The sequence below is a fragment of the Patagioenas fasciata genome, chromosome 3, assembly GCF_037038585.1.
Source record: "Patagioenas fasciata isolate bPatFas1 chromosome 3, bPatFas1.hap1, whole genome shotgun sequence".
NCBI classification, from domain to species: domain Eukaryota; kingdom Metazoa; phylum Chordata; class Aves; order Columbiformes; family Columbidae; genus Patagioenas; species Patagioenas fasciata.
The window spans coordinates 97985970-98013009 of NC_092522.1; the positions used below are offsets into that span (position 1 = coordinate 97985970).

General features: G+C 40.5%; 2 protein-coding genes across 2 annotated transcripts; both read right to left on the bottom strand.

Moving 5' to 3' along the window:
• Positions 1-11606: 11606 nt before the first annotated feature.
• On the bottom strand, positions 11607-17773 carry PTP4A1 (protein tyrosine phosphatase 4A1). Its single transcript, XM_065833424.2, has 5 exons — positions 17637-17773; positions 16149-16241; positions 15639-15769; positions 14191-14265; positions 11607-13031 (listed from the first exon to the last, which is right to left on the bottom strand). The coding sequence occupies exons 1-5, from the start codon at positions 17739-17741 to the stop codon at positions 12914-12916; spliced, it is 522 nt and encodes a 173-aa protein (XP_065689496.1). The 5' UTR covers positions 17742-17773; the 3' UTR covers positions 11607-12913.
• A 272-nt stretch (positions 17774-18045) lies between these two features.
• Positions 18046-27008, bottom strand: LOC136099346 (uncharacterized). Its single transcript, XM_065833425.1, has 2 exons — positions 26875-27008; positions 18046-18185 (listed from the first exon to the last, which is right to left on the bottom strand). Exons 1-2 carry the CDS (start codon positions 26911-26913, stop codon positions 18090-18092), a joined length of 135 nt encoding a protein of 44 aa, XP_065689497.1. The 5' UTR covers positions 26914-27008; the 3' UTR covers positions 18046-18089.
• Between the last annotated feature and the right edge of the window lie 32 nt (positions 27009-27040).

The following is a 27040-nucleotide window of genomic DNA, read 5'->3' on the forward strand; positions in this document are numbered from 1 at the left end:
GCCCAACTGCTCCCGCGCGGCCCGGCCCGGCCCGGCCCGGCTCGGCTCGCGGTGCCGGCCGCGTGCCCGCTGCCCTCCAGGCGCGCCCCCGCGGCGTCAGGCGAGCGGCGCCGGGCCCGGCGCTCACGTGACAGCGCTGGTACGGGGGGGGTTAGGGGGCCGCGTGCGCCTCTGCGCAGGCGCCGGGCCGGGGCGGCCGGGATCCGGCACCCAGGGCGAGGGGGCGCCGGGGCTGGTTGGGCTGTGTTGGGGTGCGGAGGGTCGTGCTGGTGTTTCGTGCCGCCTGCGGCCTCTTCCTGGCGAGATCTGCCGCGCCGTGGCATAACTGTGCTTACGGCGCCTCCTGCGCCAGGCCCCGCAAAGGCCCTGTCAGCGAAGCCGGCCTCTTCGGCTCACCTGGGAAAAGTCTTCGGCACCCTCGCTGGTGTTGGGAGCCGAAATGGCGAGAGACGTCTGGTGGTGGCCCCCCGGGTGCAGCGGCGCGGGCCAGGCCGTGCGCCCGGCAGGCCTGGCCTGCGGATGGGTGGAGGGCGGCCTGGGGGCCTGCAGGCTTTCGCGTAAGAGCGGGGCACAGGCAGCTGCTGCAGCTGGGGATGGGCGGCCCCGCACTCCTCCGGTGGCTGCCTATGTAGCTCTGTTTTCTTTGTCAGCAAATGGCAGCTGCCACCTTCTTCTGTGCAGCCCGTCTTATGCAACCGTGTTGTCGATCCTTCCTGTGCGCTGGCGGCCTTGGGCAGTTTCCTTCAACTCCCTATGTGCCGGGTTCGTCGGTTACTGCAGGTCGAACAGGAGCAGTCGCGGGGAGACGTGTCTCGTGCGGCCTGTCAGCACGTGTGTCACTTCTCCTTGGCCTTCCCTTTTTCTGGTGACAACTCCATGTGCGGTGCAGGTACCTGTGGCACACGTTCGCGCAAATTCCTACCAAAGGGTCTTCATGGTGTGAGTTTATCAAACCATCAGAACCTGAAGTAATTTAGTCTCTACGTCATGTTACCTAGGAAAAGACCTCTCTTTCTAGTTTGCATTATAACATTAGTTAAATGCAACAAATATTATTTTTTCAGCTTGATGGCTAGTATTAAGTGCAGTACTGAGGTTTCATCACATATGTCAAGTTTCAAATTGAATACAACCCCAAAAGAGAAACAGATTTTGAACAATCAAATCCTAACAATCAGATAATCTGAATGATTCTATATTAACACTACCTTTACATATTCGTCATGTTCTTTATTGGAATGCAGACATTTTATTGTGTCAGGACAAAAAGAATGACAAAAAGGTGAAGTTAAAATGGCTTGGTTTTCCTTTGGTTCCCTTCTCTGGTTCTGTTTGGAGTCTTTGAGATGCATGTTCTTCAGGGCCTCCTGTGGTGCCATAAAGGCAGAAATACCTTAAATATTTTTCTTGCTGCCATCACAGCAGGAAAGAAGGCTTAAATCTGAAGGCATAATGGCACAGTAACATTTGCAACCACTACATAGGGTAGTTGCAACAAGACAGTAACACCTTTGTAGCACAGCACAGTTTTTACCCCACCTGAACTTTGTACTTAAATTATCTTTATGCGAATCACCACATGTGTTTTTTTCCAGTTTTCTTCCTGTGCTTTCCCAGCATTTCTAAAAAAATGTTGCCTTCTTATGATGACACAGAACTAAGCTACTGGGCTGATTGCACTCATTTCTTCAAAGGCTTTTTAGGCACAATTTTTCAACAAGGCACTAAACCTCTAATATATTCTCAACATTATGCTAAGAAATGAAATTACTGCCTGGAGTGAGATTCAGTTAAAAACATTTGCATCACACGAATTTGCTGGCATTCAACCCTTCTGCTCTCATTACTTTTGACACAAGTACCAAACAAAGCTCTGCTAGTAATCTGATCATTATTCATTGCCCTATTCAGTTCTTTCTTTACACTTTCAGAAGTCACATAACTCCTGTGACCTATAATGGAGTGTGTGTACTTTTCTTTTGCTATGACCCATGCTGCACCAGTCACTTCATAGTCACAATTGCTGGCCACATATATAGCAAACTTGCCCACCTATAGCACCTATGTTGTGGATTTATTTAACATTAATAAAAAACAAACAAACAAAAACACCACAAAGGACAACTTAATAGGTATTACAGGGATCTTTATACACAATGGCAGGTCAGCTATACACAATTACAACTCCACCATCTGCTATCGTTCCTAGCAATGTGTTTATCGTATGCCTTTACACATGAGCTGCTTGGTAACAGTCCAGATCTTGCAAGTTGTTTCCATTGGAAAGCAACCTATTTATTTTCAGGAAATGGTCTGCTAGTGCCTTGAACATGAGAGAAGGCAGCAGCAGCAGAAGGCAGTTTCTTTGCTTATAATTCAAAGTCTCTTTTCAGCCACAAGTGTTTCCCAGAGTTTCCTGAATTATTTTCCTGACAATCCTCCCCTGCCCTTCCGTGTCTTTTTCTAAGTGGTATTTTTCAAAATATGCTGTACACAGATTTCTTATTGGTTTTAAACATGGCTTGCTGATGAGTGTTAATTACTAGTTCTCCACTTGTCAAAACGTAGAAGGGAGCTAGATTGTTTCATATGCCTAGCTAGATAAATCAGTTATGGGGCAGGGTAGAAGACTAACAAGTTTTCTCCCATGCCCTGGGGTAGTATTTGCCACTGTCAAAAGATGAGATATGTTATAGCAGTAGCCCAATAACTATTCAAGCATACTCTCACAGGAACTTTTTTTTTTTTGGCTGGGTATGTGTATTTGAATTTTCTCAAGATATTTGATTGGAATTATTTTAATACCCAAATGTTACACTTATTTTTAAATATGTTACTTCTTAGAATGTCATGCAAAGCCCAATTAGACCTTTGAAATAAATTAAAGTATCTACTACAGAAACGGTTTTATTTATCTGCTAAATTTACAATAGTGAACAGGCTTATTTTTTCTACTAAGTATCTGTTTTTTGAAAAGTCATAAATATTACATTTACACCTCTTAATAATTAGATAACTGTCTTTCAAACTACATTTGCCATGATTTTTCCCAGGAGGAGCAGGAGACTGCCTGTTCACAATATTCAGGATTTGCTGATATCAATGGTTCAGGAAGCTCCATAGTTGGCTCATTTGAAGCCTATTGAGTATAAATTAGCATAAACCAGTATCCTTAGTAAAAATTTAAACTGCTGGTTCTTCACATGTTTTCTGTTTCTTGTTGTAGGAAGAGTTCTTTTACTGTTTCTTTTTCAAATGCAGGACAATAATAGCCAAAAATCTCCTATTTTTTTTTAGTCTTTTTATTAAGAATGCCTGATTTTGACACTATTTTTCCTTTCATTACTCACCTTTCCTTGCTTAATTAATACAGTAACTGTAACATGTTCCGCTTTACCCACTTTCCACCGAGTTTAAGATCCCCCATAAAGAGTCATTGGCAGCTGCCAGTCATTGGATCAAACAACAGCTGTATGTCAGACTCTAGAAAGCAGCAGAAAACCATTTGGTTCCACAGGTGAAAGGAACTGTGGATTTTAAAATTAACAATACAGCTTTGGTGAACAAAGGCAAGGTTCTATGACTAAGGGTAGATTTTAGTAGAGAGATGAAATATACAGAAGCTACAAGCTATGTTTTTTAAGAATTACCCAGTGGAATGCATAGATTCAAGACTGAAAAAATATGTTTCATCCCAGAAGACAAGATACAGTTGCAGTTATTTACAGACAGTTGTATGAACCTGGGAAAGAAAAATCCTTGAAGGAAATTTTGGACCAGTAGAAGAAAACGAACAATTATATCTTGCATAAACAAGGCTTTTGAGACTTATCTCTCACACAAGTTTGGGCAGTTGTCTGTGGAATTGCTGCTGGAGTTACTAATCCTCTAAACAGCTGAGATTTCACTCCACTACATGTTCACCTTAATTTTAATGTTCTGTGGAGACAAGCATTTGGTAGTAACTGTTAGTAAAAGATAATAATTTTGTTCTGAATAAATGCTCGTTTGATAATTTATCAGTGTTTTATTCTGTCTATTTGTAAGGAGAGATCATAAATTACTATTTTAAGAAAAGTTTATTCATGTAGATAACTCTCTACATATATTCAAATAGCTTTATTCATATACATTGTAGTGAGTACATGATATATCTTCTATTAAAAATCTATATAAGCTTTCTGTAAGTCTGGTTTCTGACTTCTGAGATTTTCTTTCTGCTTTTCCACTAAGGTTGAATGTTATATTTCCTTTGCACACCTGTTCTCTGTTCATCTCTTACACTCTCTACATCTCTCTTCCAGTTCTATAGCCAGTTGTCTTAAGTGTTTTTCCTGCCAACAAGTGTGATATTGCATCAAGTAGCAGGGGCACAGCCATGGCACTGGAAATAGAGACTGGCAATGTGCCTTTTTTTCTGGAATTGCTGGATTGTGGGGCTGTTCTGTTGAATATCAGAGCACAGAACCAAGAGACCTTAGGGTGACCACCGTACAGAAATAAGCAAATTGTTTCTTAATCCCAGGATTCTAAATAAAGAATAATGTAAATAAAGACTAAGAAAAAATGCAATAAAATAAATCAGTTTGTGAAGGAAGGACATATGATGTATCACTCTGGAAAGCAAAATCAAATGAAAGACCTTAAAAGGTTCAAAGCTTGAATTTGATATTGCTGACAGTCCTCCAGGCTGTTGGAGAAGAAATCTTATTTGCTTTAGCTTAAATTCCTCTATCTTGGACAAAAGTAACAAGGACTATGCATACCATGCTGATCTTCCCCAGTCATCACAGTTCTTGATCATATTCTATGTTTTATGAAAATGCAATTAAATAATTCTATCCATATAGATGTAATATATTATTATATATTATGTGGGTTTATGTATGGTAATATTTATTATAATATTTAACATAATTGTATAAATATATATATATACATACACAAAAGTGCATTTCCCAAATCAATTGTTTGGAAATTCCACTCAAACTCTCTCCAGCCTTCCATTATTATCTGTTGTTGTCTCCTGCTTTTTCTGCCTTAAAATTGTTCTACTAAATCTCCTTCTCCAGTTTAAGTAATAATTTATAGTGTGGCATAATGACCTCTGGAAAATCCATTCTGCATTTTATTCCATGTATTTTTTTCCTTTCAGAATTTGTAATTATCATCCCAGGCCCAAAGCTGCCCTACTCTTTTTTTTCCCCCATTCTTATGTATAAATACTGAAGTTGCTAATCCTCAGCTATACAGTACTATATTTACAGTCTGTGTGAGTGGGAACCTACATAGCTGTGCATGATAAACTTTGTATGATGTGGAGTGCTTGTACGGGTGCAGCACTCCTCAGGGAGAAAGGCCAGGGGTGCAGGGAGACAGCTGCAGCTGCTTCGTTCAATCCCAGCCTTAGCTACAATAGATACAAAAAACTGTGCCCCTGGGCACCTGCCGCTGACTTTGGCACAGTACCCCAATTAGAATAGAATGGAATCTAATAATTTCAGTTGGAAGGGACCTCCACTAATCGTCTAGTCCAACAGCCTGACCAATTCAGGACTGACCAAAGGTTAAAATATGTTATTAAGTGCATTGTCCAAATGCCTCTTAAACGGGCTTGGGGCATTGACCACATCTCTAGGAAGCCTGTTCTGGTGTTTGGCCACCCACTTGGTAACGAAATGCTTCCTAATGTGCAGTCTAAACCCTTCCCAGCACAGCTTTGAACTATTCCTGCACGTCCCATCACTGGATACCACGAGGAAGAGATCAGCACCACAGTAGAGAAAGATGGAGTTTAGGAGCAATTAAACCAACTAGACCTAATGGAATGCATGCAAGGGTACTGTTGGAGCTGGCCGAAGCTGTCACAAGACTGCTCTCATCTTTGAAAGATCTTGGTGACTGGCGAGGTTTCTGATGACTGAAGGAAAACTTCATGCACACCTTCAAGGCAAGAAAGAGGTTCCAGGGAAATACAGACCCATCAGCCTCACTTCCTTTCCCAGGAACGTTATGGAGCAAATCCTCTTGGAAGCCATTTCTAAGCACAAGAAAAAGAAACGATTGTGTACGGGTCACCTTGGATTCACCGAGGTCAAGCTACTCTGACCAATCTGATAGCATATGATGATTGCTTCAGTGGATGGAGAGCAACAAATGCCATTTAAGTTGTTAGTCCCGCATAAGGGATGTAATAGCCCATGCATGGGTGGTAGAGGCTGGGGGTCAACTGGCAAGAAAGCAACCTTGCAGAAAGGACCTGGTGGACAAATTGAATTGAAACATTGCATCAGCAAGAGACCAGGCAGCAGGTCAAGGGAAGTGATTACAGACCACAACTGGAGTACTGTGTCCGATTTTAAGCTCCCTGGTACAAGAGAAATATTGACAAATTGGAGGGAACCCTGGTGGAGGGTCATCGAGATGATTAGAGGCTTGGAGCATATGGCATGCTGAGGTATCTGTTTCTTAAGAAGAGACTGAGGAGGGAATTTTACTGCTGTCTCAGCTATCTAGCAGGAGGATGTAGAGAAGAAGAGATAGTCTCTCTAGGAGGTCGCAGTGAAAAAATGTGAGAAAGAGGCCAACTGCATCCAGGAAAACCAGCAACCAAGGGAAGAGTATTCACTGGGAGGGCAGTCACACTCTAGAACAGAGGTCTGTAAAGGACCAAGTTATCTCCATCCTTGGAGATATTAAAAACTTGACTGGACAGGCTCCTGAATAACATGATCTAATTGTGAAGTTAGCCCTGCTTTCAGCATGGGGTTGGACTAGATCACTTCCTAATGTTTTGACCGATCTAAATTACTCTGTATCTCTAAATTGGACAATTAGGGGATTTATTTCCAAAACATCCTACTGCTTCCACCCAAGAATATATTGTAATTTTCTCTAATTCCCTTCCTGGACTTGACTCAGAACCTCCAAATTTCTCCTTCCAAGGGGAAAGGGCTTGCTATTTAATAGAGCTTACTGAGACCCAAGTTTCAAAGTAGCATAAATACTTGGTGGTGCTGGAAGACAATTGAGACAGGAATGTAAACATGAAGTGCCATTAGATAGTACTTCTTAATTTTTTCCAGTGAAGAAAACTAGGCACCAATTAAGGAAGCCCAGAAGAGAGTTTTGAGGACAAGTAGACAAATGAAATAGGAATGACCAAGAATTTCTGAGCAGGGAAAATAGGAACAAAATAAGGAAGTCAAAAACTTGGGAGGTTGAGACCCTCAAGGTACAAAACAAACCTTACACAGCAAAGAGCTGAGATCAGACATGCGAATGAAGCTTGAGAATGGGAGTAGTAAGCATAAGTCGGGTTTGTGATTAAACACAAATGTGGGGAAGTTTGCATGCTCTCCATCAGAACAGCCTCCTGAACATGGCACAGTGATTGAATATTGTAAAATTGTCTGACTGGTTAGATTAAAATGGGAAATGGCCACCAAGTGTCTGCCTAGGAAAAAAGCCTCCATATTAGCCAAATTAATCCCGACTGGATAAAGACATGGTGCAGAGACAGTCCATGTGGGGAGACCTGAGATAGTGCATCAAGGCTACGTAGTTCCTGCCAGGTACGCATCTTCCATAGCATCCTACATGGAACTCCCTGTTTGAAGGAAAGGAGAAGCAAGAATCCTGCCATACGAGATGGTGGAGAGCAGGATAGCTTGTCCCTGGGATAGGGGGTGTGTGTTACTGTGGAAAACCTTCTATATGAAACCTCAAGGAATTATTGTACTTGCAGTGTAGGAGAACCCCTTCATGATGGTTTCTCAGATCTGCTATGCCACCACTGTCTTTATGTGCTTTTGTTAGGATGCATTGAAATTTCATTTTGTAGAGTTGAATTGAAATGTTAAAGGCAAGTCCAGGTTTTGCATGCCCTACCTTGTGACACACAGATTTACTTGAGAATTGAAGAAAGCAAACTAAGGAGTGTGTAGCCTCCCGCTAGTATCAGCTAATGAAGTGTGTGACAGCACTGAAGTTGCACTGTCCTGTTCAGATCAGTATCATAACTATGTCTTAAATTATTTCTCCCTGTAATTTAAACCTCTGTCTTGTTGTAATTTAAGTTTCAGTCTTCTTCAGAACAAACATCTGTGAAACTCACTGACAAAGTATTGTCATGTGCAAATTTATATGCAGGATAAGGATCTGCTACTGCTGTTACTACACCAATAAAGTGTAATTAAGACTCCAGCCCACCAGAAAATACTCTTTCCATATACTTACCTAGGTTTTTTTACACTGGCACAGGTTACATGTAGTGTTGAGACTGAATGTCTTCTACTATTTGAGTATTTCTATATTGAACATTCCCATGTATCTAAACACTGTTGTATCTGGTTTTCTTCAGCTACACTTTGAAAGAGTTCTCATTTGAATCAGAAATTGAAGGAGGGAACTTGATCTTCTGGCACGGGCCTTATCTTTTCTTGTCAGACCACTATTTAACCACTATTACTTCACAAAGATGTTTTCCACTGATAAGTTAACTTGTGTTGTTATTGAGATAATTAATTATCAATGCATTGAGGACAGAACCCATTAGAACAATATGTATCAAAATTAACAGCATTAATGCAGATGATCAAGAGGAAAATAATGCCTATAAGGTTTGCTGTTGTTAACTGTAGCATAAATCCATATAAATAAAAATCAAATCAAATTATAATTATCAATATTTATTACACATTAAGAGCAGGGTATGTTGAGAGAAATACCCAATACTGATACTTTGAACTATTGCACTTAGACAAGTTAGGTGAGATTTATTTAATCTACTTGTAGATACCAACATTGCAAACTGAATTTGCTTTCCTGTGCTGCCTCTACAGACTATGCTCTCACCTTTAGAGAGCTCTTCATCTAACCTTTTTTAGACCTCTCTCTCAGCATATCAGTTGCCTTAGAAGTCCAAAATCTGTTCTACTGTGAGGGAAGCCTCTACTTAGATGTTGTAAAAGTCTGTATTTGTTTAGATGAGTCCCTCCCAGCTATTAGAAACACCCACCAAATTTCAGCCTGATTTTAAGATTTGCATTCAACTTGCGAATTATAGCTATTCTTTCTATTACAGTGAAGATCAGCTCAGCAGGGATCACACAATACGTACAAAAAGACAACATTGTTCCAAATAGATTATAATCACCTTCAGCTTGTAAATCACCTGCATACTTACAGAAAATACTTGCAAAATATAGCAAAATCCCAACATATCTGAAGTATTGTTTTGAATACTACCTCTCAGTAACTATTTAAATTGTTGCATGTATTAAAAAAAAATTGAAAAACATTGCACAGTCAAGCACTCAGAAGCTTAAACATGATACAGGTCAGGTCATCTAGGAAACCTTAGTCTGGCACTCTCAAGGACAAATACCTAGTTACAGAGTATTTTTCCCTTGTCTCACTTGTACGGATGAACAATGGTCACATGAACGACCAATGCTTTGCTACTTTTCTTATGGACTGAGATCTTAAGTCTAACCTAGAATTTGTACTCTACAGAGTTACACATTTTCCTACTGTTTCTTCTGCAATAATACATATGGATCTGATTATTTCAGAAACTACTGCTTATCTCCACAGCTGCCCTCCATATGTGAAGACTGGAATGAACGCATTTTTATGCATGAAGAACTGAAGACCAGGGATATTAACAGTCAGAAATATTAACTAGATTTGAGTATTCAGTCTGAAATGCTTCAGGTCTGCTCAGAAGTATGTAGTACGACATAATTTCATGTAAATACAGTATTTACAGACTTAACTTAGAAGTGAATGCTCAGCACTTCTGAAAATCAGATTTAAGAGAATCATATTTAACTTTATACCTGATTTTGGATATCAAGTAAAATAATATCTTGACTATTTTTCTCAGCAGTATTTAAGGACTACATGACGGAACAGTATAGAGAACCCATCAAGTTTTCCGGTGCGATAATTGCAAGATCATGCTCTCCCTCTCCTCCTGTTTCCCATGAATATTTAACTTCTGCTACATGCTAAGGAATCTTACAAATATTACCACAAGCCATATTTACCTGAGCCATTAGAGTAACAATAAATCCTGTCTTCCATGCCAGGCTTTAGCCTTAAGTGAAGATATAGTAATTCAATTTAAACTTTTCTTTCTATTTATTTGTAAAATCATATAAGTTATATAGAACTTTATAGAAGTTGCTTTATATACTTCCATCTGCTATCTTATCAAGTACAGTCAACATCTTAGTCCCTGAAATCTACCAGAGTTGCTACACAAGAGCAATTCTCTGTTCCTTAGAGATTCATGTCTAAATGTGGAAACAGTTCTAAGACTGACTTGATCTTTGCTTTAAAAAGACACACTTATTATGCAAAAGTTTTTCCTCTTTAGAAATCCCAGTGTTCTGGACTAAAGTCAAGTCCAGTCTCAAGTTTAAAGAGTTCAAAGGACCAAGCTCCCATCACTAATATGTTAGAACTCTCAACCTAAACAGCCCTCCTTACCCATGTGAATCCTGTGGAGACACAGCAAAATCTGATATATGTAGCACACTTGCACTAATAATTTTATATTGGTAGTTGTTTTACAGATTCCTCCCCATTCCATGAGTGACCAATTAGTATTTTTAACTCAGTTTGGATACTAATCTGTGTTACACCAGTATTTATGTCAGCCTGCCAAACTGCTGAGCTGCAGAATTTTTGTAGGTTTTGTCTTAACAATTGTTCCTGAAGTCTAGTCCATCTTGACAATAGAAACATCTATGACTTCGGATGTCTTTCCAAAAGAATAGGCCTTGTTTCCTCACTCAAATGAAGCTGTATTCCTTTGATCAAAATACCCTTTAAACTAAGTTTAACTTCTAAAGGAAAGCTCAACTAGTTAAGAGTTCATTTTACTACTTTACAACGCTAAATTATGTTAAGTGTCCGGCAGTTTTAAATCATACAGAATTTCGAAGTTTATAATGAGACTGGGCCTTTCCAAGAACAATTCATCAGAGGTCTCATTGGAGTTTCTGTTGTACACAGCATTCCACCTCACCAGCTAGAAAAACAAGATAGGTATGCAGACATGGGCCTAAGCTTACGATCACCAGTAAGAACAACACCTCAGCTGGCTACTAAAAGCATCTTCCAGTTCTAATCAGGAAATTTGGTCACCACTCTGGAAACACAAACACAGGTCTTAGCTCACATGATTTTGGGATATCTTCTGCTTGGACTTAACTTCGGTCTTGACATACTGTTTTGTAATTAAAATCTAATGCTACTGATACAAGTGTCCCCCAAGCTCTGCAGTAAATGTAGAAGAGCATACATACATGTAAAGATGGTTTCAAGAACACTAAGCAAGTGGCCTATTTTAGTGCTGGGAAAGGGACATCACAAGTAAACTACATAAAGAAATACTGTACTTTCTATTATTAATTTTTGTCCACATTTATTTATGAGTAAAACAAACAGCAAACATTACAGCAAAGGGGACATTCAGGCCTAGATTAAAAAAAAAAAAAAAAAAAGGATGCCTGGATAGATTCTGGATTTAGGCACCTCAAGACTGCTGACAAAGTACACAAAACTAAGTGAAAGTCATGAGCATTTCAGCAAACTTTGTAAGTGCATTTCAGTATTTATTTAGATGTTTAAGCTCTCGCACTAGATTTTACAAGCTGGTGAACACTGGCAAAATTATTTCTCCCACAGAACTATAACCACACATTCCCAAGACAGTATAAATATATGGTTGAACTAACATTAATACACATCACCATTTTATCAATTACATAGTAAAACAAATTATCAAGTATTCAAATATTAAGTTACGCAGCTTGAAAGGCATACAAAATATTACAGAGGTCTGCCCAAGTCATAGCAGAAACTCAAGGAGGAAAAACAAAAGAAAAAAAATTTCACACTTTCAACAAAGCAATAGTTGGTAAACAACTTTCAATAGGTACAGTAAAAGAAACTACAAGATTTCAGAAATTTTCTGATTAAGAATTTTTAGCTACAATAACAAAGCATTTCTACATTTTAAAAAAATATTTACTAAAGTAAAGGGCATATTCTATACTTCCTGCACAAGACAAAGGCAACATTTTACTAGAAATATTAAATAGCCCCTCCCAACCTTTTCAGGCCCTCTGTTAAGTTGCACATGAAGTGCCAACATTAATTTTACTGTAAGGCTTTTTGTCTGGAGACATTAAAGATTTGTGTGCTTCTGTACAATTTAAAAGATTTCTACATGAGTAACCAGAGAATAATGATTTGTAAAATGTAGAGGTTCAGATAACAGAAAGGTACAGATGCTGGGGTAAAAAGTTGCTGTAATTCATAGTATTAAAAAGACAGACTGTGCAAATCCTGATAATTCTAGTGCGATTGTGGGAGACAAAACATACAGTGAGCAGGCAAGGCTACCTTAGAGGCCATATTCTTCAATATTGAAATGACTGTAGAAAAAAAGATAACAAGGTCCAGATAAGCTGGTAGTTCTCACGTCATCAGAAATATGCTCATTTATAAGGAAAAACAAGTAGCTGATATGCTGGGTATTTTGGCACCTAATCTCTCTACAGATTGATTTATTTCAGTACCCCAATTTTTAGCAGTTGAAACTAGGTGGGTAAGACTCAATGGCATGATTACAGGATATCCGAAGTGGTAATTAACAAACAAGGAGACAGCTCAGAAACAGGGTACAGCAAAAACATTTACTGAGTCTCCAAACAGATATTTATCTAAGCACAGAAGTTGCATTTCTACTAAGCCTTTAGCCTATTAAATACTCCTAAGGAAGCTCCATTTACTATGAAAAAAAACAAAAAAAACAGACTGATGTCTCTGGCATGCAGTCTGCTTAATTCTAGTTTCCATCCTTTATTCCCAAAGAAGTACTATAGGCTATTGAGCTTTACTGAATACAACAATTATTTCGGTGACCATTGGAGTCTTTAAAGCGTAGACGCATCTTGGGGCGGTATTTCTCCAAGTACAGAAGTTGCTTGCTGTTAAAAGCTCCACGCCGCTTCCTAGAAGGAGGGAAAAATATTTTAAACAGAACATTAATCTATTGTCTAGTGAAACAGTATCACCAACCAGAGCAAAATATTTTTAGGTCACTTAAAAAAACCCATTAAGTTGAGACTGTAACCAAAGTAAGGATAATTTAAAAAGCCAGGAAAGAGGGTGGTAGCTTCCTTTCACAAATACTTCATTGGACTGCATGCTCAAAGGAGTACACAGCATTTTAGACTGTGTTTTAGCCTCTGAAATACACAAGCCAAAGATCTTAATTCAGATCTTCAAAAGGAAGCCATGGAGCACATGCAAGATGGTCTTCTTAAGACAGCTGAAGTTATTCAGACTCTTAAAATAATTTTGAAGAATACTACAATATTAAGAAAGTACATAAACATTCTAACTTCCCATAATAAGAAGTTGAACAGAAACCGAGTTTTTTTGGTTTTCTCAAACTAGAAGTGTGTGAAGGAAGGGTACATTTTTGCTGAGTGTTTGGAATATGTGCCAGGCTTCCTATTCCTCACTTCATATATACTAGCACGTTAAGACGTACAAGCTGAATTTAATTCTTTAAACGTTCGGCAGTTATGCAAGAAGTATTTTGGTATTGTTTATATGAGCTGCAGCTTCTTTTTAATATAGTCGAAACCTGCAAAATTGAGGCCTTGAGACTAAAATTGTTCTCCTCCAACTTACATTTACTAAAAAATTCAAAGAAATATTTTTCTTTGGTAGACTACCAGAAGAGACTAGGAGGAACTGTTTAGCACACTTTGATCTAATACAGAAGAAAGGATCTACAAATGTGAACAATTGTTAGCTCTAGATAGTTGACAGAACCTAAATTGCAAATATATTCTGCCTCTCACATGTACAAATAATAAAGACAACTCCGTAGATCTAACAGAAAGTTAGGTCATTTTTTTTGGTTTTTACACTTGTTCAAGTATCTTACTGATTCTGCTCTCCACGTGAACAGAAAATACGCATCCCAAAGGCCAAGTCCTACAACACTGACTATACACAGTACGTTACAAAGTTCAGAGGTACTAAATATGTTAAAAAAAAAGTAAAAGACAAGAACATCATTTAGAATTGCCTTTAGTGCCAAAGGATATATCAATGTGTTAAGTCTTTGAAACAGCTAGATGTTAGCTTCATACTTACTGTCTTATGAACTGCACTGCATCTTCATACTTCATTCCACATTCTATCAGTGCAAGAGCAACTAAGACTGGAGCTCTGGTTAAAAGAAAAAAAAAAAAACAACTGTTTACTTTAACCAGTTCTCTTTTCTGTCCCTCTGTTTATCTGGTGTTTCTGCCCCGGAGAAGCAAAAAACTGAGCCATTATACCATCTGTTTTCAAGCTACCCATCTGCAACACTGTTCTTAGTAAGTAAGGGCTTTAAATTAACTCTGGTCAACATTAGCTTTTTTCACCTGACTTTAGGTACAGGAGAGAACAGCAGGTATAAAATGCAAATTATCTTTATGCATTTGTTTCAAAGCCAATTGATTCTGGGGAGGAGTTGCATATGGGTTTCCATTCCCACAAGCAAGCATCTTTAGAGGCAGTCAGGACCCCAAAGCATTAATTGGAAGAGGGGTCAGGCTCAATAAGAACTGACAAGTCCTAGAACTGGTGTCACAAGTTTTAGGAACAGATGCAAGCCACAGTCTGCTGCACACCCCCAATCCACCTCACTTGATAAAAAGCTAGGATCTTCTTTTCCATTAGTTAACTGCCCAACTTTGAGGAAAAACAACAGATATCATTGTAAGCAGCTGAAGATAACTTGTTTTGGTAGCATTCAGCATTGCAGTCACCTTTGTTATGTGTGAAGCCTTAATACAAACAGTGGATAAGCCAGGCTTATGGACAGCAAGACCAGAAACCTCCATTTTATATTGGACATGCTGAAACCCACGCCTAGAATACAGCAACTGCTTTTTGAAAAGATCTAGTTACCAGGTAGTCTAGAACAAGAGCAGCAAAAACATTATGTTCTCACAACTGCTGCATTTAAGACAGTGGCAGCAGACAGAGGGAACAGGGCTAAGAGAAGAATATTTAGCATTTTCTATAAAAATTTTAACACTCACTGTTGGAAATAAGACAGAAACAGAGCTTTGGGACTTCAGACAACACTAAATAGGTGGTGGATCAAAGTTCATCTTGATATGACAGAATGACCTACTTATTTGAGGCTAATGGTTACAATACCCTTTGTACAAGGAGACTGGAAATATTGCTGCAACGTGGATGAAGAGAAAACTTAGAGGTGTGTCACTAAAAACAAAACCCATTAGAAGAAAAGATGACATAGCAGGACAAAAAAAATATCAATATGCTTGGCACAAGAATATACTTGTTTACTTTATTCAGTAGTTTTTGTCTGAGATCTGTGATAATAACATCATTTGTTGACTAAAAGGCCTTTAAAGCCTAATATTTACAGACAACAGTTTCCTACCATCTGAACTACTTTTAAGTGTGAGGTCATTCCAATACCAGATAAGTGACTATTTTACATTTGACTCAAACTTTTGTACTAGATTTTAACAAGTCTGACCAGGGATGGCAATTCAACAGATCTTTAAAACTCTACCCACCTTCCAAGACCAGCAACACAGTGTACAGCAATACAACAACCAGGTTCTTCACGAAATTTGACTTTAAGGAGGTTTAGCCAATCATCAACAATCTGGTTGGATGGTGGAGCACCGTCATCAAAGGGCCAATCCTAGAATATAGTGTGACATACATGAATAAATAAAGATAGGACTCTTCATGATTGTATGCTATGTGCATACACAAAAATGGAGGTGACACAATGGCCAAGAGCTGACAGCTAAGGGAACCACTCAAGCTTACAGTTTTCTAATAGTATACCACAGTAAAATTAGGAACATATTCCTTTCCATCTGTTTCCATTAAGTGAATTATTTTGCTCCAAACAAGATTTTTTTCCTGACCAAGAGAGGATGTCTGTAGGGCTTTTGCTTCCATCAGCTACTGGAATACACTTCTGGAGCTAATAAGGTGGTATAAAAAACTTTTTTTTTTTAGTGGGGGGGCAGAGGTGGTGTGTTGGTTTAAAACTCTGCTTCTACACTACTTACCAAAACCTGAATGCCTTCTTTTTCCACCGGAGCAGTGTCATAAGTAGCTTCACACACTCTCACCACTGTGGTAACGCCATATTTCTTAAGTTCCTAGGGGGTGAAAAAAACACCTGCTTTAAGAGTAAACTGACTTCACTTAGATTCAATTTTCTCAATAGGTTAGCTTATTAACTCATTCAAAAATTTTTAGTAAGTAAACTCACACAAATGTTTGTCACCTTGTGAAAAACACAGAAAGATGAAATAACTGAAAACCTGTGTGCTAATGCCAGATACCTTTAAGCTCTTCTGCAAACATGTCTGAAGATTAAGTTTTGTTACACTGGATCAGGCTTATTTTTCTTTTAAAATGAGATCCACATAAATATTAATGAAATAAGTAGGCCACCTCTAAAACATCCTTCCTTTAAAGAAACAGGAAGTTTCCTGGTTTGCAAAGCTACATGCTTCACCAAAAGCATTCTGAGGGAAGTTTAGATCTTCCCCTTCTCTCTGTCTGCTTAAAGCAACAGCATTGTAAGACCTCTTACTGTTAAGAGTTATGAGCACAAGACAAATTATTCCAGTTCCCGAGTTATCATAACTAGAGAATAACAAATTTTAACTCTCAATTTTGCTATTACCCTCCATTATCTCTGCAACAACCCATCATTCACACTGTAACTGTCACAGTAGTGACTGAAGCATAGCCTAAGAATATTTTATCTAGTTGTGAGAGTATAAAGACAAGCAAATGTTATCTCACTATGTTTCTTGTACATTATCCCACACTGAATGCACAACTGAGGCATAATACCCCTAGAATCTTGCTAATTAAGGACTGCATTACAAACTCAAGACCTTAACAGGAGGTAACTTTGGAGGAACCTATTGTTAGCATACATGCTTACATTTTTAACTGGGCACTTTATAGATCCAGCATGCTAGATGCAAGGTTTAGATGATAAATTTTGATACTAGCAATATATGCCAAGCGACCTGGCTTTAATCAGTAAACAATTTCAGCATGTACCAAAACACTTAAAATGGCTTCAGCAGCTCTGGATGCAGAGCCTACAGCCACAGATTTCACTCACGTAGACAATGACACTCAGAGGATTCTCTGAAACAACACTAGAATCATGATCTGTTAATACTGAAGGGACTTATCTTTGTATTGTTCTACACATAACTCTGCCAGATAATTCCTGTTCTCAGACCTAAACTATGTACTTCATGTACAATGTACTAGACACTATAATTATTTCAGTCCTTCACTTTCAAAAGTATGTTTTCGTGAAGGCCAAAGTATATCTGAATAGATTTATCTGTAGGTCTTCAAAGCGTGGCATCAGTATTTGAAAAAAGCCAATTTATGAACAGTCTCAGTACCTCTTGATATGGCTTCCACACCTGTTATCAACTAGTAAAGAAGGAAACTGCTAATATAGCATGCTGTTCAGGCATTAAAAAATAACATCAGTAAAAATTCTGTCCCAGGCTTACCTCTATAAATTTATTTAAGGTAGCATTGGTTGGGTTGTGTGTGATTAGGAATCTCATGTTCTTGTAGGTGATTTCCACAGGAGCTGGGCGGTTCATTCGGGCCATATTGATTTAGTTAAACATGCAACAAGATTATGAAAGGATTAAAAAAAATCTAATACAGAAGTGATGGAGAGAAACTGAAGTCTACTTCACTATACTCCACGTGAAATTCTCAGTGCTTGCAAGTATGAAGTTGGGAGCAATGGGAAATGAAATGAACCTCCTAACAAGAAGCAGCAATTCTTCAATCCAGTAATACTGAGGCAAAAGAAAGGCAGTGCACTGAGGTTTACCCCATCCAGGTCTGAATTCTGTTGTTAAATGCTCTGCCAATTTCAATCCAATACTTCTTATCCTGGTCAACCACTCTTAGGGGGGCTTCTTGGTGGAGTAGTAATGAATTTCTACAGTTCACTTGTCTGCATAGAGGTCGTGCTGTGCCTGGCAGTAGTCTCCACTGCCCTTCAGAAACTCCATAAATGTGTGACCAAGAACACCACAGAACTGCTGTAAAGAGAGAGAAAAAAAGTACATAATGAGCACAGGTGAAGCCAGGTTATTTTGAAGACAACAAGCATTATAAAATGAAAAAAAAAAAAAACCAAAAAAAAAAAAAAACCAGAGCAACTAAGCAGTTTCACAAGGTTTATTTCTTAATCCAAGAATTAAGTTTGTATAAGAATCCTGCTACCTTTTTCAGCAAGGATTACCTGAAGTGAATACATTAACTCACTGAAAAGTTTCCATATAAGGTTGTTTCAACACTAAAAACTGAAATGTATTAAAATACCAAATCAAATGAGCTAAACATAGCAACATGAGACAAAGTATTTATACAAAGCATATCTGTTCCAGGATACCCATACAACAGTATTGTCCATTCTGAATTGAGAGACATCACAACACCTACTGAAGTTACACTGATGTTAAGTAGTCCCATGACGGCAAGGACGAGATTCCTTGAATATTCAAGTTGAACATCATATAATTTCTAATGTGTAAACAAAACTACCAGTCTCTACATGGATGCAGAATCACTTAAAGGCTTAAGACTTATTTTGCATGTAAGCCTTATTAATTCACATACAGAACTGCCAGTAGAGTAAAAAATCATTTTAATCCACCTGTCTCAAACAGGAAGTCTTGAAAGCAAATGAAAAATCTTTGTGGCCTAACAAAACAATGCAAGCTTTTGAGCATATCTGGAGATTTTCAAGACACACAGATTTCTAACTGAGGAACATATCACATATGAAAGGCTGAAGACACATGGCAACCTTCATCTGCCTTTTTACACCATGACTTTATTAACATAAAGATATTAGTAATAGTCCAGCTAAAAACATACAGAGTCAAGTTTATTGAAAAGGTTATTTCTGCCCTGTGGTGTGCTATTTTGCTATGGGCCAGTTTACTTATAAAATTACTGCAAGATGCACAACAATAAAGTAGACAACTACTCTGAGATGTGTACTCATTTGCAGATGTTGCTATGCAAATGACCCAAGGATATATGCTTTTATGCTCTATGGAATGTTACAGCAGAGGAGCTAGTTTTGTGACCAACCTCAGTACCAGTGCTGCTGACAATACCTGCACAGGGAACAGAAATTAAGAAGAGAAGTTTTGTGTCCCAAAAGACAGGCACAAGCTGAACCAAATGCCCACTAAAAATACTTGGGTACTAGATAGAAACATCATTGACCCCTACAACTGTTTAGCAGAAAAAAATTACTTATCTTGGCCAGTCAACTCCCAGCATTGGAAGGAATCTATGTATTTCTATGCTGAAGAAAAATATTGCCCAAGACACTTTGGGAATAGATTAGTTGAGCACAGAGTGCTATAGAATTGCTATCACATACTTTCTTTAAAATGTCTTTTTTTTTCCCCCCAACTCCTCTGGACAGGATACAGTAATATCAGTTCTTTGCCTTCACAAACCTAGTTTCTAGCAAACAGAACATGTAACTTAATTGTAGCAATGTTCAGATATTTTAATAATTACAAATCAGCTCTATGCATCCATATATATATATATATATATATATATAATTAAGGCAAGTGTACAAGAGAAAATAAGGAGACAGTATTTCAGTGCTCTACACTGAAACCTTCCCATTCAAGTGACCATGAAACCAGCAGCCTGTGCTGAAAAGCTTCCCAATCATGAGGAAGCAAATTCAAAAGATCAGGTCCTACAGACAACTGTCCAATAAATCCTGATAAAAGCCACTGTCTTAAAACACTTTACCAAAGGGCAGGAAGAAAAAGCTACATGCAATAAGTCAGTCACTAACTGCCATTTCAGATTTGGAGTCAGACCAAGACTCCACTGCGGGCACCTAACCATATACCATTAAGACAACAGCAAGTCTATCTAATAATGATTAGTATTAAGCAGAAGCCACAACAAATCAATAGCCTAATAACTGCTGAGTTTTCTAAAAGGTATGGAATTGCAGAATCATAGAACAGTTTGGGTTGGAAGTCACCTTTAAAGGTCATTTGGGTACCTCAGTAGGACAGGAGCTCTTATGGTGAACTACAATTTAAAGAATTGCAACGATGTTTTATGCTGTAGACATGATTTTGCAAGTCCAGAGAAGAGGAACTTCAGTAACAGAGTAGTAGTAACAAAGAAGATAATAATTAAGATCAGACTGTAGCAGATGGGTAGTGCTGCATCACACAATGTTACAAAGGACCTTTAGAAAAATCAGATCGAACAACTCCAGGAATCTTTCATGTTTTCTTTGCAGGAAGTTGTCTGAAGTTTTAAGGATGAACCTTAATCACAAGCATGACATACAAACAAAAAAAAAAAACCCAAGCTGCTAAGAACTACGAGAAAGACGTTGCAGAGGGAAACTATTTGAAATTTAAATTATAATAGTATAATTTCACATGCACTTTGCTTCTGCTCCAGAGACACTACCATCACCATTTCTGTAAAGACTGTAGGATTAAGTTTGCCAGTTACAACTGTTTGAGTTTTTATTTGCAATAACTTGAGGGAGAGTGAGAACTCTAGATCTAGCAGGCATGAAGGAAAAAAAAAAAAGGATCCTATGAAGTCAAAGGCCAACAGAGTAACAGGAACCACGAAAATTCAGATTCGTAAGAACTCTTAAGAATTGTCATCTGACACCTGCCATACCCTGGCAGAAGGTAGATGTGCATCAAAAAAAATACTCCTAGGACCAGACCTCAGGAGCACCTAAAATAGCAACTGAAAAAAAGAACTGAAGATAGCTTATTTAAAGTCACTTTCAATTAGTTTAAGCAGCAGAGAAGCAAAAAGGGACAGGACAGCTTTAAGCACATACAGCTGCACATGGTCTTGTGCTGCTTTTCACATGCACTGGCAGATCTCAGGTTTATCTCTTCTTAAAACTGCTAAGAGGAACCACAGCCTGTCCTTTTCCCTGGTAGAAGATGGAGTGGAGGTTGTCAGAAACAGAAGAGCATGCAAGTGAGCTTGAGGAGATGGGATGGGATCACTAGGGTAAAGACAAGACCTTTCACTCTGCAAGATGGAGATTTTTGGGGAGAGAAGAATGTAGAGTAACTAGAACCAGTTAACATGACCCCATATGGGGGAAGGTAGAAAGTAAAAAGTAATGAAGATTCATCCAGTCCGGTAGGCAACCTGCCCTTAGTACACAACTAGGAGTACTCAATATGATACCAGACAAACCTCATCATGGGGATAAGAAGGAGGGCAGACCGCAGAGCATTCGTTAAATGCAGATTGTTAATCACACTTAGAAACTGGGTGCACAGTTTAAGTTCTTACACACAAAAAAGTACATTATGCAACGTTAAATTTGAGATCCATGTGTAATTAACCCCTACAAATAAATTCATTTAATACTATCTTAGCAGTTAGCAATTAGACACATCAGCACCTTACTAATTCACACAACCACGGAACTAACCAAGCATGTATCTGAGTCTCTTCATCTTGGCAACTGCTGTTGCCACATTATAAAGGAGCAAAGCTCACATTTTCCTTTGATGTGAATGCCATCACTTCTCACCATTGCTAGCCAGAAAGCTCCACAGACCAATTCCTTAAGGCAGCAATCTGCTACACTATCCTAAGACAGCTTTGCCAGCCTAGTTTAGTTCTGTTCTGGGAGCCAAATTAAGATTACAGACAACTAGTACATTGGCATGCTGTTTGTGTTAGGGCATTAAGCTAGAGTACAAGGCTTCACCCATCTTCAGCAAAAAGACCTGCAAGATAAGAATAAGCTATAAAAGTAGTGTTGTAATTAAGACCACCTTGGGCACGGGGGGACTCAAAAGCTGTGAGCTACTTCCAAGAGGCTTGGAAACACAACTTGAAAATTTCTGTGTTGTCTCAGAGTTAACTATCACAGTATGTTTGGGATTGGAAGGTAGCTCAAAAGATCATCTAGTCCAATACCCCTGCTGGAGCAGGAACGCCTACGTGAGGTCGCACAGGAACATGTCCAGGTGGGCTTTGAATGTAGGATACTCCACAACCTCCCTGGGCAGCCTGTTCCAGTGCTCTGTCACCCTCACTGAGAAGAAGTTTCTTCTCAAATTTAAGTGGAACCTCTTGTGTTCCAGCTTGATCCCATTACCCCCTGTCCTATCATTTCTTTACCACCAAGAAGAGCCTAGCTTCATCCTCGTGGTACTCACCTTTTATACATTTATAAACATTAATAAGGTCACCCCTCAGTCTCCTCCAAACTACTTGGTATGTAAGCTATCAAAAAGTCAAGATAGTGTATGCAAGCATAATGCTGCATAAGGGAAACTCAAATGCATAGTATTGTATGCAGAAGTTTAAAAGAATGACACAACTCAACATTTACACTATCAAGTTGGGTACTCCAGCATATTATTTTCAATTTACACATGAGTTTTCCTTGAGGAAAATGAACACTGAAGGATTTTGGAAACAGACGCAGTAGATTCCATTATTAACAAAAAGCCAAACAGCACTTAGACTGTGAGATCCATCAAAATAAACTTGGAAAACAAAACTAAGGTTAATATGAGAGGACAACCTATTAAGAGAAGGTATCCTGTCCAATATGAGATCAAGTAATATTATGACTGCACCATCTGCTACCATTTATGGTAGAAGTTAGAGAATAGTTTATTAATGCAAGAGAAAGACATCTTGAAAGGAAAAGGTTTAATTCATGCCCTTCTTTGAGACAGGAAGCTAAAGTACCTATCTTGACTGGTAAGGAGACTGATTCACATGTATGCTAATTCTGGGTTTGAAACAAACAGTTCCTGGTGTCTGGCAAAAATTGCTTATGGAAGTAATCTATCAGATTGTACTGATAGATGGAAAGCAGAGAGGTGTAAGGTTATCCCATGCTGTTGACGTTCTTGTTCACAACTTAGTAGCATCTTGAGAAGCCTGCAAACAAAAGCACTAGTTTACACAGTTACATGACACTTCACTCTACCTTCAGAAGATGCAGGAAACTGTTCATAGTTGCTAAGTCCACCTGCACATACACTGCCCAGAATTAACTACATGGGATCACATTTTCTGAAGTCAAGACCTGCCACACACTCACCTGCTGAAACCACAGCATCAAAACTAGAAAACTAAAATAAACTACATTACATTTTAGTTTGAGAGCACCTGCAAGTAAGTTCATTGTTCTAACCTGCTACCCAACAAAAAGCTACTGAAGGAGAGAGGGACAAATACCTCTGACTTCCTCCTACTACTCAAAGCCTAAGTAGCAACCGCTAAGGCAGACAAGGAGCAGGAGGGGTAAGGGGTACAGGCTACAGAGACACTATACAAGGTACCTTCATTAAGTATTGTTGAAAAGATTCATTTCCCATCTACTAGGCACATGAATGCTTGTATTATGATATCCACAGAGATAACAATACTCATTTTGGACCAGAGAAAGCAACCCATGGCCTACAAAAATACATTTACACATCACAGATAGGAGATTCCAAAGGTTTATCATAGATTTGTTACAACATGCTGTGTGAAAGAAGGATGTTTCTTGTGATTCAAATATGCAGTTTAGGGGGAAGAAAAAGTTGTCAAAACTTCCTGTATAACAAGTCAATGCAACTTCCAGACATGATGAAACTGAGGCCATGTGACTGTCTTCCTAGTTCTTCTGCTTAGACCATGTAATAACAAAAAAAAAAAAAAAAAAAAGGCAAAAGAGCTTTAACAGATCACAGAATGTCAGGGATTGGAAAGAACCTCAAAAGATCATCTAGTCCAATCCCCCTGCCGGAGCAGGAACACTTAGATGAGGCTACACAGGAATGTGTCCAGGCAGGTTTTGAATGTCTCCAGAGAAGGAGACTCCACAACCTCCCTGGGCAGCCTGTTCCAGTGCTCTGTCACCCTTACTGAGAAAAAGTTTCTTCTCAAATATAAGTGGAACCTCTTGTGTTCCAGCTTGAACCCATTACCCCATGTCTTACCATTGGTTGTCACCAAGAAGAGCCTGGCTCCATCCTCATGGCACTCACTCTTTATATATTTGTAAACATTAATACAGTCATCCCTCAGTCTCCTCCAAGCTAAAGAGACCCAGCTCCCTCAGCCTTTCCTCATAAGGGAGACACTCCACTCCCTTAATCACCTTCGTGGCTCTGTGCTGGATATTGGGAAAAATAAGACATAACAGAAACCATTCAATCCCCTTGTCTAATGTAACCACTTTTTGAGTTTCTGAAAGCAAGCCGTCTCAAAATGACTTAACACTGTCACTTCAGCAGAAAACTACATAAATGCTGTCTGTCATCCCATTCAAAAATTATTCCATTATATTTTAAGTAATAATGAGAAACTTCACATATACACACAATGATAGCTATTGTCATATTCTATTGAGTCTAATAAAGGTGTGAGTGCCAAACAAGAAGTTGCATCTGTGAAAAGAGCTGTAAGGAGTTACAGATTTACTTTTAACACAGAGGTACCTCTTGTATTTATCCGAGAGGGTGAGTTTGAATTTTTTTAAATACGAAGTGACTATCTGCTACTAGTTTAGATTTCAGTAATACCCCGATCTGGGTGTTCTGCTTAATCTTTAAGAAAATAAGTGATCACTTTAGAGTCAACCCACACACTGGAATAGATCCAACATTCGTATGTGGCATATATTCTGTCAGAACAGGAGGGTTTCAAAAGACAGAAGTTACTAGATAATACTAAATTATATTTATTTACTTCCTCACTGACACATTTAGTTTTGGTAAGACAATGACATTCTTCTCCCTTGGCTCCTGCTACATCTGTCACTCATTTTCCTTTCTCACTCTCACATTTCCTCCCATGGCTATGTAATTTCTCTCTTCCACATTTTCCTCCTGAAATGATTCTGTTCCTGTAAGACAACTAGAAAACTCTTTGATGTTCCATCAATGGAATAATAAGAACTGACATTTAAGTGTCATCTTCAGGTTTTTTGATTTGACAGTTCTACGAGATTACAGAGAGACTGAGTTCATACTTCTGAGTCACTGCTTCGGAGACTCTGCAGATGCAGGTAGACATATTGGAAAGTTGTCTTCAGCAAGAAACGCCAGAATCACAGGACTCTCATGCCACAAAGCCTGTGTGTGTATTTGTCAGCTCATAATATTTGCAATGCGTGTAGCTGGTTAACAGACCAGCAACCGAGATCTACACACAACCGCCACTAATGGTGAGTCTACTACCACCATACAATGGTTACTTGATTTTTATAATATTTTTTCTTGCTTCCTCACTTTTGGAGGGTGTACTACCACCAGCAAGCCTTTCATTGTTTGTAAATAAATACACAGAGTGCTCTATGGTCGAAGATGTTAGGCAGCACAGACACGTAGACTACTAGGAGCACTGGGGGCGGGGGGGGAAGGCGAGTATCTGAGGAAAGCAAAAACTTCTGGTGCTGAACTGTGATCCATCTCCAGAAGGAAATGCCTTCCTTGAAAAGCCAGATGGCAAGGTCTTAAAAGCAGGTCCAGTAAAAAATTAAGGTATTTGACAGCATTCGTGAGCTTCTAAGGGTAAACGGCAGACTGTTACAGAAACATTCACCTCAACGTGTACCAGAATGACTCCTCTGAGAACTCTTCTCCTGCTGAGGAGCCACCTAAAAGCCCAGGCTGAGCCGGGGCGGCTGCGTACGTGAGTTGGGGAATACCCCACCTCTGCTGCGTACAGCTCATTTCGGAAAGGCCTCACGTTCTCGCTCGCAGCCAGGTCTGACTCCCCGCCCGAGCACGCCGGAGACAAAGAAGCCGCTCGACCGTCTTCGCCCTCGGCCCGGCCGCGCAAGTGGGGCCCCGGCGGGGGGCGAGCACCGGCCACGCTGCCCGGTGCCAGCGCCGCGGCCCAGCCGCGCTGCCTCGCTGGCGAGCGCCCACGGGCAAGTCCCGGCTTGCCCGGAAAGCCTCAGGCTCCGGCCACCTCCAGGGCTGCGTCAGCCGAGGGGCGCCGGGCCGCGTGCCTCTCCCCAGCGAGGGGACGCTGCCCCAGCCGCGACACGGCCCCGCGGGCCGGGCCGTCGCCCCAGCTGCGACGGTCACGGGTTCGCATCACGCTTCGATCAGGCTCCCGACGCGGAGCCATCTTGTTCCCCGCAGCCGCCGCCCGGCCCCAGCCTCCCCCCGGTAGGGGGCTCCCAGCCCCCGCCGGCCTGACACGGCCCAGGGGCGCAGAGCCCCGGCTGCAGGGGCGCTGCCTTTCCCGGCGGCCGCTCTCCCCGGCCCAGCACGACAGACGTCGCCAGACAGACACCGGCGGGGGGAGCCCGGGCGGGCGGGGCCGGCGGCAGCCGGGCTTTCAACGCGGCTTTGTGCCCGGGCCCGGCCACTCGGGAGCCGCGGAGAGGTCGCCCCCTCTTCATCTCCCGGTAGAGAAGGGGAGAAGAACACCGGTACGCGGGAGCAGGAGGAGAAGGGCGCCGGGGGCGGGAGGAAGGCCGGGCCGGGCCGCGCCGCAGCCGGGCTGGATCGTCTCCCCTGCGGCCCGTACAGGCGAAGCCACAGCCCGGCGCTACAAGAAGCCGCCCGGAGCCAGCGTGACCCAGGCAACAGAACAAAGAGACAACATGGAGGAGACAGGAGGGGGAGACAGGGGGAGAAGCGCGGGAGCAGGGCACAGAAGGGCAGTCGGCGGGGCGAGGGGCCGGGGGAAGCGGGCCGGGGCGCGGGCGGCACTCACAGGAATATGGTTACTCATTGAAGACTGTAGCCTGATCATACAGCCGGGGTGCGGGCGCCACCGCCGGGGGCAGGAGGACCAGAACCAGGAGGACGTGGAGGCGCTGGAGGCCGCGGAGCTGCCGGAGGGGGTTCGGCGGCGGAGCGGGGCTGGACCATACAGCTGC